The sequence below is a fragment of the Erpetoichthys calabaricus genome, chromosome 11 (genome assembly GCF_900747795.2).
Source record: "Erpetoichthys calabaricus chromosome 11, fErpCal1.3, whole genome shotgun sequence".
NCBI classification, from domain to species: domain Eukaryota; kingdom Metazoa; phylum Chordata; class Cladistia; order Polypteriformes; family Polypteridae; genus Erpetoichthys; species Erpetoichthys calabaricus.
In genome coordinates, this window is record NC_041404.2 from 123,010,455 (window position 1) to 123,025,157 (window position 14,703).

Sequence of the window (14,703 nt, forward strand, 5' to 3'; positions counted from 1 at the left end):
CTTACTACAGTGAGATGATGGCATATGTATGTATGGGTGTCATATTTGTGGATATGTTAGTGCATATGGACGCAGCAGGATTCGTATGCATCTGCTCACATTTGTGAGGTTTTGTGTACTTGCACCCCTATGTGGTATGAGATGTGCACATCTACAGTGTGAAGGTGCCTCCATTGGTATCTACATGTGCACACATGGTTGGGAGAGTCTGTCTGTGTACAAGATGATAAGCATAAGCCTGCCCAATGGGTCAAGGGACTGGAAGATATATTATTAAGAAAGTAAAGATAAAATAGGAAGATGGGACATGATAACCAAGAGGCCCAATAGACAGGGTCATCTTACCAGCATCACAAGCCCCCAGGCAAAGTAGTGCGCTGGGGCCCTTGTTTTGATAGCAAAATAGAAACATACATGGGCATCAGAAACATATTGGGCCCCAATGCTCCTGCGGGCCCCAGACACTGCCCATCGTGCTCATACGTTAAGATGGCTCTGCCAATAGAGTCTGAGCTATGTCGTTTCCATCTCCAGCCACAAGCCCTCAAATGATGCCACAGGTTCCTGTGACTGAGGGATCTCCTGGATGAAGTTTGCAGCCAGATCCTTCTCCTAAGAGGAGGAGGAGAAGGATAGAAGGTCTGCAAAGATGGGAAATGAGCGGAGCAACTGAGAAGTAAAGGACGCCCCATGACCTGCAGCCTGCACTACCCAAGCAGTTTATGGAATGATACATCACAAGGTGGTCCTCTGCCAATACAGCTTCTTGATACAGCAGTGTGACCTTGTCCATCCCATCAATAAATGTACAGGCATGCAGCTGGCAGATGCAGACACCCATACACATTCACATCTCTTATGGCACACAAGTACACACACACATACATTATACCAACATGTACTGACTCAGGAAGTGTCATTAACTTGGGTTTCCTAAGCAAAAAGTCCCAAAATATATCTCAAAATGCCAACAAATAACCGTCAATCTCTGGCAAGTAATTAGAAGGCAAATATTGAATCCTTATAAATAAAAATGATTTATTTCCACAAAAGTGCTCTGAAAAAAAGTACAGCAACAATGTGTACAAAAGGCAAAATGAGTTGCATGAAGTAGGCCGTCCCATAGTAAACAATGTCCCAATTCTCAAGATAAAGTGTGGTCAAAAAATAGAGTACAGATTCTGGAACAGCAATAACCTCAAGAGAAGCAGAAAACACCAGAGAACTCATCAGTCTGTGCATTCAATGAACCGCAAAGGACTGTGGGTTTTCATCCTTTATAGGGCTGAGGGCAGTCCCTTTATGGTGATGGGTGGGTGACCCCGTCTCTTGGGGGACCACCCATAAAACACATGTAACATAGAAAAAGATGCTTTGACGTAAAGCAACCAAATGAGTAACAATTTAAATGTAAAAAATTAACAAAACAGACATTAAAGGGACATTTGAACCCAGGCTAGGGAGGAAATCTGGCTGAAAAATAACAGAGAGCTGCAATCTGTTGACATTCATACACCCTGACTCAAGCACTGATGCACAAACACACACATAATGTCACACAGTTTTGAGTAATGGCATGCTTGCTCTCCCACCCACACACCCTGGCAGATGTACACAAACTGACACACATACCCACACAGTGGCATGTGCACAGATATACAAGCATATCCACAACTTGAATGCATTGATGCACACACACACACACACACACTCACACACACAGTCACACACAGGCACACATACCTACATGGAGTTTCAAGCTAGGACACACACATGCACACACACCCACCCTGGTACACGCACTGTGTCACAGGTACACACATGCATGTGTGATTTATTAAACCTCATCGCCCACTAATGACTCCCTGAGTATCTGTCAGATCCTGCTCTGGGGGACCTGGAGTGCTGGATGGCGTCCAGTCACTGAAGTAGAAGGCTCGAGAATTTACGGATTTTCCCGTGTGATGTGTCAGCTGTTGTGGTCGGCGCAGTGTATTCTGCCTGGATGCCCAGTCTTCCCGTCAATGGCATTACTTACCCAGAGGTACTCTCTGTTAGCTTTTAATTATTTTTAATAATCATAACAGCTTTCATTTCTGCCCTGACTTGTAATCCTGGTGCTCTATAAAGAAACTTGTTAAGGTGTTCAGTGTGAAAGGCACTATACAAAATGTATATTTTTTTTTTTTTACAAAATAGATTGACTAAAAGACAGGAAGGTCAGAGTCACCAAGCAGGGCAGTGCCAGGATGGTGGAGGTCTACACCAGATTGTAGCTTAGCCATGGGGCTTTGTGAACTCTCCCTGTCACTTTGTCACTTGTTTGCTGGCTCCCACTTATCTACATTTATCCATTGTCTGGATTATCTTATATCAAGCAGCTTTACCCACCATATCCTCGATGAGGGGCTGCTCCATTGCGGTCGCCATCGTCCCTGGTCTCAAACATCAGTGACACAGTGTCAGCAGCAGCTGACTCAGGCACCACAGCCTCGCTTCGACTTTTGTGCTATTGTCACCAGGCAATGTGGTGGGTGTGAAGCAGCACAGCTGACCCTGTAGCAACATCTCATGCTCACATGTATCACTTCCTGTTTCCTGTCACATGCCTCACACAGCCAGGGTTCCTGTCACAAGAAGCTGACACAGTTTGGAAGATGGCACCTGTGTCGCAGCTCTAGCATCGTCTCTCAGCAAGCGTGCCAAGAACACAGCCCCCACCTCTCCTCCCCTGCAGCCAAGTAATGGAGGCAGTGGCGCTCTTTGACTTTGAGGCAACAGAGAGGGATGAGCTGACCTTCAGGAAAGGCGATCTGCTGAAGGTGAGTACAAATCTGGTCTTCCACTCCCAGGGTACAGGCTTTGCCCACTGTGTCCCTTCACAATTTGTGCCTATCTGCTTCTACTGTAGTGTCTTGAATTTCTTGGTTGAGAAAGCAAAGTTTCAAGGCAGTTATGGGTTCTTTTTGCACAGATCACCAACATGGAGGATGACCAGAACTGGTACACAGCAGAGCTGCAGGGCACTCCAGGCTTCGTCCCAAAGAATTATATCAAGGTCACTGCCCACCCGTAAGTAGCATAGAAAGCTGGCAGCTTTCATCTATGGCTCTAAATGGACAGAATACTGGTGTCTAGATTCCATTTGTGTTTGAGGTAGTGCACATCCTTCAGGAGGGCCAGCACCACTCTGAGACTCAACCTTGGAACTCCAGGGTCTGAGTGCCAATGATTCAAACTTTAGGTGGCAGGCCAGATGCTCCTGAGCCTGACCCTAGCATGAAATAGACCTAGGACCCTGCTTTTTCTGAGCATTAAATTTTGAAACCAACTGCTATGGTCTAGAACTCTCAGATAGTTCAGTCTGTCATTACCTAACCCACTTTGTCCTGAACAGGGTCACAGTGGTCTACTGGAACCTAACCCAGCTAGTATAGGGCACAAGGCAGGGAACAAACCCTGGACAGCAGGGCACACACACCCACACACCAAGGCCAATTTAGGGACACCACTTCACTTAACCTGCATGTTACTGGGCCATGGGAGGAAGCCAGAGCACCTGGAGGAAACCAAGAGGAAGAACATGCAAACTCCATGCAGGAAGGACCTGGGACACGAACCTTGATCTCCTTGAGTCTATATTATTTTTGTGATTCACTGTGTATTTACTTCATGATTTAAGTACTTATTTTATGATTACATGTTTAAATGTTAGATGCGATTAATCACAATTAATTACATGCAATGATGTGATTAGTTAATTTATATATACTATATATATATATATATATATATATATATATATATATATATATATATATATATATATATATATATATATATATACACACAGTATATTTAGGCTATACTGTACTGTATATTACTGTGTGTCCAGATTTTGGAGTTCAGGTGTTTCAGACACATACATTTTGTTACCCAGTGAACTCAGCATATAACCAAGCAAATTCTATTGACAACCATTCACAGTAGAATAAGTTGTACTGAAAGCTCAGTGACTTTAAAAGTGGCATTGTTAATAGGATGCCACCTTTGCCAGAAGTCAGTACATGAAATTTCTGCTCTGTTGCATCTGCCCCAATCAACTTTAAGTGCTACTGTGAAGTGGAGGCCTCTAGGAGCAACAACAGCTCAGCCATGAAGTGGTAGGCCATGCAAACTCACAGAGCGGACCCACTGACTGCTGAAGCACATATTGGGATAAAATCACCAATCTTGTGTTGGATCACTCCCAATAGAGTTCCAAACTGCCTCTGGAAGCAACATTAGCACAAGAACTGTGCATCAGGAGCTTCATGAAATGGGCTTCCATAGTTCAGAAGGTGCACACAATCCTAAGATCACCATGCACAGTGATAGGTGTTGGCTGGAGTGGTGTAAAGAATGCCACCATTGGACTCTGGAGCAGTGGAAACGTGTTTAGAGTGATGAATCACACTTGGTTATCTAGAAGACTGATGGATGGATCTGGGTTTGGTGGATGCCAGGAGAACACTAATGTCCAGACTGCATAGTGCTTATTGTAATGAGTGAAAATGGTCTGGGGCTGTTTTTGAGGGTTTGGGCTAGGCTCCTTGGTTTCTATGAATTGCCACAGCATACAAAGACATTTTAGACAATTGTGCACTTCCAACTTTGTGGTAACAGTTTGAGAAGGGCCTTTTTTCTGTCCCAGCGTGACTGTACCCCAGTGCACAAATCCAGGTCCATACAGACATAATTGAACTCGAGTGGCCTACACAGAGCCCTGACCTCAATCCCATTGAACACCTTTGGGATGAACTGGAACGTCGATAGTGATCCAGGTCTTCTCGTCTGAGTTCATAAATGCTCTTTTGCCTGACTGGATGCAAATTCCTACAGATACACTCCAAAGTCTTAAAAGAGTGGAGGCTTTATAGCCACAAAGGGGAAGCCGACTACATATTAATACCCGTGGCTTTGGAACAGGATGTCCAAAAAGCTCATAGAGGTGTGATGGTCAGGGGTCTACAGAATTTTGGCTGTTAAGTGTATATGTATATTTATATAGAATATATAGTAGATAGAGAGAGTATATAAATGTAGATATACAGTACTCATATGCTGCATCTTATGTATGCTGTTTTGTTTATTTATTTATTTGTGTCTTTTGTTGGCATTATGAGCAGACATCATTAAGGAATTTCATGTGTGGTGATATACCTGAACTTGAAATATATCATGTAAGACATCTGCTCATTATTGTTGGTTTCCATTCCAGATTGAACTGGAAACGTGAGTTATAAGGGTGTTTAAATTTTGATTCTTTTTTTGTTAATGTTAAACTGAAGCTGTGCCTTGTTAAAAGAAGTCTTGACTTCATATTTCAAATGGGCTTTGCTCTAGGATTAAGGGCCCTCATTACTCTGAGATGTCATGTTAAATCTGATTATAACCATGATATCTAAGAACTTGGAGGACTTTATAAATGTAAACTGAGCCTCTCTTTGAAGAAGGCCGATCCTGTTTGTCTGAAGATCTAGAACAGGGATGTCAAACTCAGAGGGGTCACAGTGGCTTCAGGTTTTCATTCCAGCCATTTTCTGCATTAGTACCCAGTTACTATTGTTAATGAAATAGACTTTGTTTGCTTTCATTTTATTTGATTTGCTTTTTAAGACCACTTTTATTGCTTCTTTGTTGTCTAATTAGCAGTTAAACAATACTGAGATGCAAAGCGCACCAACAAATGACTAGTTAACCTCATCTGACTTGTACCACCTGTGTGTCCATCTTTCAACATCCACTTCAATAAAATATTTGAAAAAAAAAGACAAGAAAAGCTCTAAGAGATATTGATCTGCTCTGGCACACAAAACATTTTGATGAAGTCTTCATTAAAAAGAAAATCAACGGGTCATGGAATTAAATAACAGGTCTAATTAACAACAAGAATGGGTTTCTAATTAAGAAATTGGTTGAAGCTTAGCTGGCCATCTCTCGACCTCATTTTTGTACGATTGCTATTTATTGAAAAATGAAACAATTAACAGGTCTGAGCCTTAGAAAAACAAGGCAATGAAAAGTCAACAGAAATCTGATCAATTAGTGGCAGTGACTGGTCACAAATTAAGAAATCAGCTGGAATGTCAGCCATTGCAGCCCTCCAAGAACTGAGCCTGACAGCCCTGTTCTTGAACTACAGCATGGAAGTAGGTTGCTCATCAGTCTGTGTGTTTCCATGTCAGACTGATTTGGAACCGGAAGTCAGAGGTCTTTTTCACACTTTAAATCAAACTTACAACTTTCACAGATACACTTTCACTCCAGATTCCAGTTGCCAATTGCTGTAAAGCTAAGCCTGTTAAGCAGGCGCTGACTGCTTTTCCACACCAGACTGAATTGTAAACCTTCATTTCTAAAGGGTTTGCAGGGATGGATCAAATCTAAGTTTTAGCATGAAACCTAATTGTGTTAAGAAGACATCTTGGATCTACATCGGGGTGTCCAACTCCGGTCCTGGTGGGCTGCAGGTTTCCATTCTAACCCTTTTCCCGATCAGTGAGCAGTCTTCACTGCTAATTAACTCCTTTTCCCTTCATTTTAATAGCCCTGCTTTAAGGATTCAGTCCTTTGAATTGATTTGTTTCTTCATTAAATGGTAGCCAAACAGAAATGAGATGTGAAATGAGCCAACAGATGACCAACTAAATTGGCACTCCAACCAGTTTCTTAATGAGAAGCCAATTGTTGCTGTTAATTAAAGCTGTTATTGAATATCATGACTTGTTGCTGCTCTCATTCTGCCACAGCAGACTGTTGATTTTCTGTTTTTTCTAAGACCACCATCAAGATGTTTTGGTGACCTGAGCAAACCAGCATGACTGAGACTTTCACCTTTATTTTCAGGTTAGCTGGTCATGTGGCAGCTTGTTTTGTGTCTCATTATTGTTTGGCTGCTCATTAAGGAAAAAGAAACAACTAAGGGGTCTGAGTCATGTCAATTGAAACTAAGGTAAAACAAGTTAATCAGCAGCAAAAATGGCTCACTAATTAAGAAAATGATTAGAATGAAAACTTCCCACCAAGACCGGAGTTGGACACCCTTGCTTTAGATCTTAAAAACTGGATGCTGTAGAAGTACATCACACAAAACATCTGCCCATAACCTTGGGTCTTCCAAATTAGGCTGATCTGAAACTCAGAATTGTAAGGGTATTTGAAATCAGCGCCGTATTTGTCAAGCAATTGGTCCTAACTGGCTCAAAAATATCAGTAGGGCAAAAATTTGGTCCTACTCTCAGGATTAGGAGTAAAAGAGTAAAATATTCATAAAAAGATATTGATTTGAAAGAGAGATGGAATAATATTCGTAACACATCTTGTATGTCACATGATTGACCTATCTGCATGGAGAAGTCAGCCAAAATTAAAGTGTTGGTAATGTTTTGACCACAGGGAAAATGTAGCTGTGCAATAGTAATACTGAGATGTATAAATGTTCCCAGCACTCCACGTGAGTTAATGTTAAAGTAAGCTAAATTCATGCAAATCAGCATGCACATAAAGATCATTGCCCCAACTGTGGATGATCACACCTATGAGAAATGAGAGTCATATCACAATATCAACACACGATGCTCATGGATGCAAACTGTACTGCATAGCCAGCATAAGACTCTGAAGATACACTACAAGAAACGAAATCTAAGCAAGTGAAAAGTATTTATGTCATGACATTAAATCTTGTTTTCCTTACTGTAAGAATTACCGACTTATCAAAAAATGAGTATTTATGATTTTTTAGCTTATGTAAGAAATCTTGTCAAGTAAATCTTGCTTACACCATTGGCAGATATTTTTGCTAAATAAAAGCAAACTCCCATTTAAAGTTTTTTTTTTTTATCTAGTTTTTCTATATGCATGTTTTGCAGTGAAGGTGGGGCTGGATGGGTGATTGACAGCAAAATGTCACACCGTTACACTGAGCTCTGCATTCCATGAACCCCTGGAACGTTGACGTTTCACTTTACCAGTTTGGAAAGGTTGAAGAAGGCAGACGGAGACCCCCAGGGGCACTGGATAAACAGCCCTATGTCATGTGACTCTGGATGACAATTGGAAACGCTAATTACTTTTAGAGTCGTTTCCCGTGTGTCATAATAGCAGGAAGGTGATTCTTCTGGAAGTACGGCAGTTGATTTTACTCCATAAGATCATCCATTATTAAATAAACGTGTCCGTTATCAGGCTTAACACTCATTTAGTGTGTGTGTTCTTGGTCTTTCCATCTCAGTGTTTGTTACAAAATTTTTCATGATGTTGTGAAGTGGCAACAATTATGTGCAGTTTGGTGCAGTAACCTAACTTAATTATATTTTGATTCTGCTTCTTTAATTATTATTATAATAATAATTGTTATTATTATCTCTGTGATGAAGTCTCAGCATTAGTATTAGTATGCTACAAAACAGCATCAGAGTTCTTCTCTGTATCAAAGTTCTTCTGTGTATGTCTGACTAACATGCAACATGTTTCCGGTGTTTGGTATCTGGATCATCCAACCAACCTTGGACTCATCAGCAGACCATTATATAGTGCCTGTTCACTCACACAAACATCATTGCAGACATTCCATATCAAAGTGATTATAGTTTGGATTATTTTAATGAATTTGTCTATCTGGTTCACATCAAAATTTAAACTGAAACCCTACATTTTAAAATGCTAAATTGGCTCTAGACCCCAGGTGTTTAAAGTTCTAGAACTGAGACTATTAAATAGATGGCTCATTCTGTAGACTAGGCCTGCATGTCATCCTGATCTAAAGCTTTACTTGGTGCAGGATGTGAGAGGGTTCTCAGTTTGAGGTTGATTACCTCATAAGCCTCACTGAAAGTCTGCACAGGCTTTACTTGGTATCTGATGACGTGTATTCATGTTTTTTTTCAGATGGTTTGCTGGTAGGGTCTCACGGCTTGCAGCTGAAGAACGGCTGAGACACAGTGCATGTGGTGGCTTCCTGGTCAGGGAGAGTGAGAGCTCGCCCCGTGAATTCTCCCTGTCTGTCAGGTAAATCCTCCAATCTCAAACATGGTAGAGCTTCTGTCAGCAATAAAACTGCATCTGTGAGTCCCCACTTGTTATGATCTTATTATGCTTACTAAATATGCCGACTAGAAAGAAGTGCAGTAGGCTGAAATCTAACACAGAGGCACCAGTAAGCAGAGGGAAACAGTGACCAGAGCAGCAGAATCTCAGCTCCAGCACACATGACTGTGCTGACAGAGCCGCAAGGTTCCTCTGGGTCTGCAGGAATCTGCTGACGCATTTCCTGACAAGTTGAGAGACGAGCAGGAATGTGTCGCAGCAGCCGCTTTACCCCACTAGACTGTCAATGGAATGTAACTAATGCCCAGGGGCCTGCTGCTTGTCACTTGTACCTCTACCCCTGGGCAAAATAGCTACACTAAGCCTAACCATGATCAGGAACTTTGCCAGAAGTGGCAACTGTTCAAACAAAGTGAAGTCAAGGGGCCAACTCCTCCAGTTTATGAGTAGCCAGTTCAGCCAACACTACAAGGTGTAAAGGGCCACTAAGAAAAATAATGGCCTGTGAGTTCACAGGTCAAGGTGAACCCATTCTCAGGTAGCAGCATAGCTGGTAGGGTAAATGCCATGTCAGTTTGGCCAATAGTAACTCATGGTAATTAACCAGTTTCCTGACATTCCAGTATGCTTCAATAGTCCTACAATGCATCTTTTAGAACATTCTCATCACTAACCCAGCACCACTTTATCCACTGCACATGATATTCCATCACCTTGACTCTATTATTATTCATATATGTATCTCCCACTACTACCCCATGACTTTCCCACTGTCATCATAGGGCTACTAAATGGCAAAGGTAGGGATGGTCAAGGTTTCTCAAAGCACTAAGTGATTATTGTGGTGCCAGAACTCACCTTGACCTCAATCAGTGTTGTCCAAGTCTTACTTCCCATCTCGCCTAAAATTACCCATGTGCTTCCTCACAGCTTTCATATTAATGTGCCAGTGCTGACTGAGGCCTATTCCACTCATTATTCACTGCACTCCCAAGGCTACTCCTTAGCTATCCTAGTGCAATAGCAGCCCATGGCTCTCTCAGTGTTATTCCAGTCATAACTGTACACACATAAAATAAATTACCGAGAAGTGTGATAGAGAGAAGGATTTTAGGAATCTTCAAATCTATGTGAATGTGAATATTATTGGCAAGCTTGTGGGACCGAAAGACCTGCTCTTATCAAAATTGGTATTATGTCCTACTTCCTGGCTTCCCAAGGAATTCAAGGATGCAACCAGTGATAATTCCTTCTTATTAGCTCTTCCTGTAATATGATTCTACTGAATGTACTGGCCTCGTGATACTACATGGCTAGCCAAGGGCTAGTCTAGGCTTCTCCTGGTTATAGCACATGGCCCTTGCCATGCTAAGCTGGTCTTACTCATAGTTTCCCAGTGCTGACCAGCCTTATTCTACCCATAGTTCACAGTTCACCCAGGGTTAATCTCTAATTTTACTGGTGCTAGTCTTGTTTCCTCCCACTGCTACCCCTCCTTTTAGTGATGTTCTAGTGTTTATATAGACCTTGAACACTTATATTCCACTCATAATTCTCAGCTCTCCCATCACTATCTCAGTCCTACTCCTTGGTTCTCCTTGTTCAACTCATAATTCATAACCTCCCTAGTGGTATTCCAAGGATACTTCATGGCCAACCAAGGGTTAATTAATCAAGACCTCTCCAAATTCTGGTCTATTCATTTTCAAGTTTTAACACATAACTCTCGTAGTATTACTCCAGGGATACTCCATGGCCGTTTTTTGCTGGTCTAGGCTACTCCCAGTGGAAGCAAAATGCCCTCCAAGTGCTGTTCAACTCTTTCATCACTGAACACCCATTAACTAAGAGTAGGAAAGCACAAGGATGGCCATGAAGGCTAAGGCCTTGACCAACCCTGTTGTACTTATTGTTCATAGCTCTCCCAGTGCAATGCCAGTCTTACTTAATGGTTCTCTAGTGCTATTTGAGGCCATGACATTTGCTAATTGCTTCTTATTTATCAGCTTTTCCTGTGATGTGACATCACTGATCAAGGCCTCAACCAGCCCTGTTCCACTCACAAGTCTCTCACTGTGACAGTGTATTAGAGATACTCCATGGCTATTCCTTTGCTGATGAAGGATTAGAACTAGGAGAGGAGTTAAAAATCAAGGACTTGACTAGTCCTGTTCCACTCATTGTTCATAGCTGATGAAGACCTCAACCAGTTCTGTTCCACTCACAGCTCTCCTAGGCTATTTCAGAGACACTCCATGACTATTCCTGTGCTAGTAAGGGCTTCTCCTGTTTGTAGTCTGTGACTCTCATAGAGAGATTTCACTCATACTTAATGGCTTCCCATTACTATTCAAGGACTTAAGCCATGCTAATGCCTTCATATCTCTTCTTATGCTGTCATAGTATTGATCAAAGCCTCAACCAGTCCTGTACTATTCATAATTCACAGTTCCCCAGTACCATCCCTGTCTAATGTCATGGCTCTCCCAGGGCAGTCTAAGCATCAATCAGGGCCATTTCATTCTGTTTCCAAATTCTCCTAGGGCTATCACTGTATGGTCAAAAACTTCTTCAGTGCTCTAGTTTGGTTGCTCCAACTTGCTTATCTCATGGTTATTGTAACTCCAAACTGGCTCAGAATTTCAGCTGTGTGTGAGCAACAGAATCACCCATTAGAAGAGTGATGGCACTAGAGATGGGGTAGAGAGCTTTTGAGCTCTTAGTAATATGGCATTTGATCCTATGACTACAACACATACAACGCTATTCTCTCCTGTTTTGCAGCTATGGTGACCATGTCCAGCATTTCAAGATCCTACAAGATGGCAAGGGGAATTATTTTGTATGGGAAGAGAAGTTTATATCCATCAACAAGCTGATTGATTTCTACCGGAACACTACCATCGCCAGGGAGAAGAATATCTTCTTGAGGGATAGACAGCCTTCACTCGAGGTAGACAAGATTCCAAATGTCCTGTGAATTTGAGAAGGAAGGATTAGAGTAGACCTTTCTGAAAAATGTGCATAGCAAACAACTATATGAGATCTAAGGTCATGTTTCATGGTTATGTAAAGACTAGCTGGTATCTGAGAACATTTCTAAGTTTCAGCCTAAAATCAGAAAGGCAGCTTAGTCTGCACTTTAATATCAAAGTGTCTAGAATTGCAGGAAGGTTGCAGGAAGTGAATTGCCCCAGATAGTAAGGCCCTTAGAATGTCAGGAGTCATGGATGTTAGGGCCAAAGGCAGAATAAGTTCCAGGGTGTAAAGAGTCATTAACAGTAGATAGATAGATAGATAGATAGATAGATAGATAGATAGATAGATAGATAGATAGATAGATAGATAGATAGATAGATAGATAGATAGATAGATAGATAGATAGATAGATACTTTATTAATCCCAAGGGGAAATTCACAAATTAACAGTGAGGCCTGAACCATATTGTGAGATGCTGGTGTCCAAAGCCATTTCTGGTGGACGTCCCAAAATGTTGGTAGCCTTTAGATGCAAGTCTGAAGAACAATTAGGAGTGAAGATCCAGAGAATAAGAAATCATAAGTAGTGAGAATCTAGAAATTAGAGCCTGGGGCTATTTACTGGTAGAGGCCAGAGGCAGTCAGAGCAAAAGAGTGCACAGAACATCTTGGAATGAAGACCCAGAGTGTAAAAGGCCACTGGGAGTGAGTGAGGTCAGTCAAAATCTATGAAAGCCCCAAAGTGTCATTAGCCCAAGGTGATGAGGGCTCCAGATAGGCAGGGCCCCAGATGTTCAGGCGCCACAGGGAGCAAGGCACTGTTGTTTTTTGAAGTTCTTGGCGGGCTAGGTGCGGCTGACAGACACTGAATGCACAGCTCAGTACTTTTTAATCTCCGCCTCTGACAAGTCTGCACAGACCCCTGTGTTACAACACAAGTGCTGATGTGAATGGCCTACATGTGTGCAGCTTCTATAGGGCGGGTCACTTGTGGTTTTTCTGTCAGTCAGGAAGAAGTGATGCAGCTGGGCTTTGCAGCCTGAGTGGTGTCAGTCAATAAGGAACAAATTCTGCCTGAGATGCCCATGACTGTGACTGTCAAGCATGCCTTCCCCACTGCCAACTTTTTTTTGACCACAGTAGGGAGAACAAGTTGCCAGACCAGAATCCTAACAGTTGCATACTCAGAATAATGAGGGGTATGGCAAGGTCCCAGTCTCACCCATCCTCCTTCAAATGCAATATAAGGAGTAGGAAGATGTTCTAGTTTAACTGGTGGGCATTCTCTCTGTCCCAGTATGCTGAGCAGCTAAGACTCCACACAGACCCTGAAGGACCAGGTCAGCAGAGCCTTCATGTCATTTTCATAATGAACACACATGATGAGGACACTGGACTGACTCAGAGTCTCATGTTGTCTTTCATTTTTTTTCCCCCTTAGAAGCCCCAGGAGGCACAAGCTCTCTTGGACTTCACACCAGACCAACCATCTGAGCTGAAATTCCGCAAAGGAGATGTCATTGAGCTGCTGGACTGCTCAGACTCCAGTCACTGGAAAGGCCGCTGTCACGGCAGAGTGGGAGTCTTTCCATCCAAGTATGTCCTACCAACCTACGATGGCCAGATGTAAGCACTCCGCTACCAGAAAAGTCAAAACATGCTGCCATTCTGTGTGGTCACTGCTCTCAAACATACCAACTTCCTGTTCACATGACCACAAACATACTGACCTCCAGAATGGTCACTGTTATATACAGTGACATTATCCACAAACACTTTGATGAAGGCTGTTCTCAAACACACCAAATTCCTGCATGGTCACTGCTCTTCATGTGACCATGTAACACCCTGATCCCACCCATTATCTCTGCTCTCTTTATGACCACCATTCTCCAAATTGACCTCCTGAGCACTGGTATCCTGTAAATCTAGCCCTATCTCTGCTCTCCTGTATGGCCAACTACTGCCTGAACGACTCACATAAGTCGTGTCCTTATCTTTGGTCACCAGGCTCCAGACACCACTTGAACAGGTACACATGTTGCATTATCAATGCTGTTCAGCCTGTTTCCTAAAATACTGACATCCTAAGTGGTTTCTGTCCAGACTGCTTTCCGCATTGCCCTTAACTACACTGACCCTCCCACATGATCACTAAAGTCAAAGCAACTGCCTTAAATGGTGACCTTGTCTATGGCCTCTACTGTTCAAATCATTCATATTCAAGTGGACCAGGTACCGTCAAAATGTATTGTAGCTTTCAAATAAGCTGGCCTTCTGCATGCTGTCCACACCACTTTGAAATGAGTGAACCCTCTGCATGGTCATTTCTGTCCAGTGTACACTGAGATCCCCTGGCACTGTCTGTGCTAACTGCTGTGTGAACTGCTTTAAGACAAGAGGATCTCTTACTAGCAGATGAGTGATGGACACTTGAACTACTGCTACCCTAACACAAAATGCACCTTCTATAATAAAGACCCAGCAGAGACATCTTTAGTGTGTTATTGTGTCAGAAGTGGACCGCTCACCCCATAATGACATGCGAGGAGCAACAGTCTATTGTGGGATGATGTTCTTTACTCTTTGTATCAACATGACAAAGCAAATGCACATTTTGGGTATTCTTACTGG

The 14,703-nt window shown here is 42.4% G+C and overlaps 2 protein-coding genes across 4 annotated transcripts in view; one reads left to right on the forward strand and one right to left on the reverse strand.

The window, feature by feature from the left end:
- The window catches only part of LOC114661374 (transmembrane protein 94-like), a 46,957-nt gene extending 44,364 nt beyond the window's left edge, over positions 1-2,593 (reverse strand). Inside the window, exon 1 of the mRNA XM_051934277.1 lies at positions 2,392-2,593. Coding sequence (XP_051790237.1) covers positions 2,392-2,430 — 39 coding nt within the window. The 5' untranslated portion in view covers positions 2,431-2,593. The remainder of the gene's footprint in view (positions 1-2,391) is intronic.
- Positions 1-14,562, forward strand: part of grapa (GRB2 related adaptor protein a) — a 38,143-nt gene extending 23,581 nt beyond the window's left edge. The window contains exons 2-6 of one of the 3 annotated variants that reach the window (XM_051934279.1): positions 2,619-2,822; positions 2,975-3,072; positions 8,932-9,051; positions 11,875-12,043; positions 13,514-14,562. In XM_051934279.1, the coding sequence (XP_051790239.1) occupies positions 2,745-2,822; positions 2,975-3,072; positions 8,932-9,051; positions 11,875-12,043; positions 13,514-13,699 (651 nt within the window). In that variant the 5' untranslated portion in view covers positions 2,619-2,744 and the 3' untranslated portion in view covers positions 13,700-14,562. Of the gene's footprint in view, positions 1-2,618; positions 2,823-2,974; positions 3,073-8,931; positions 9,052-11,874; positions 12,044-13,510 lie in introns of all 3 variants that reach the window. The other 2 variants (XM_028813790.2, XM_028813792.2) reach the window with 2 other exon arrangements.
- Positions 14,563-14,703: the final 141 nt, after the last annotated feature.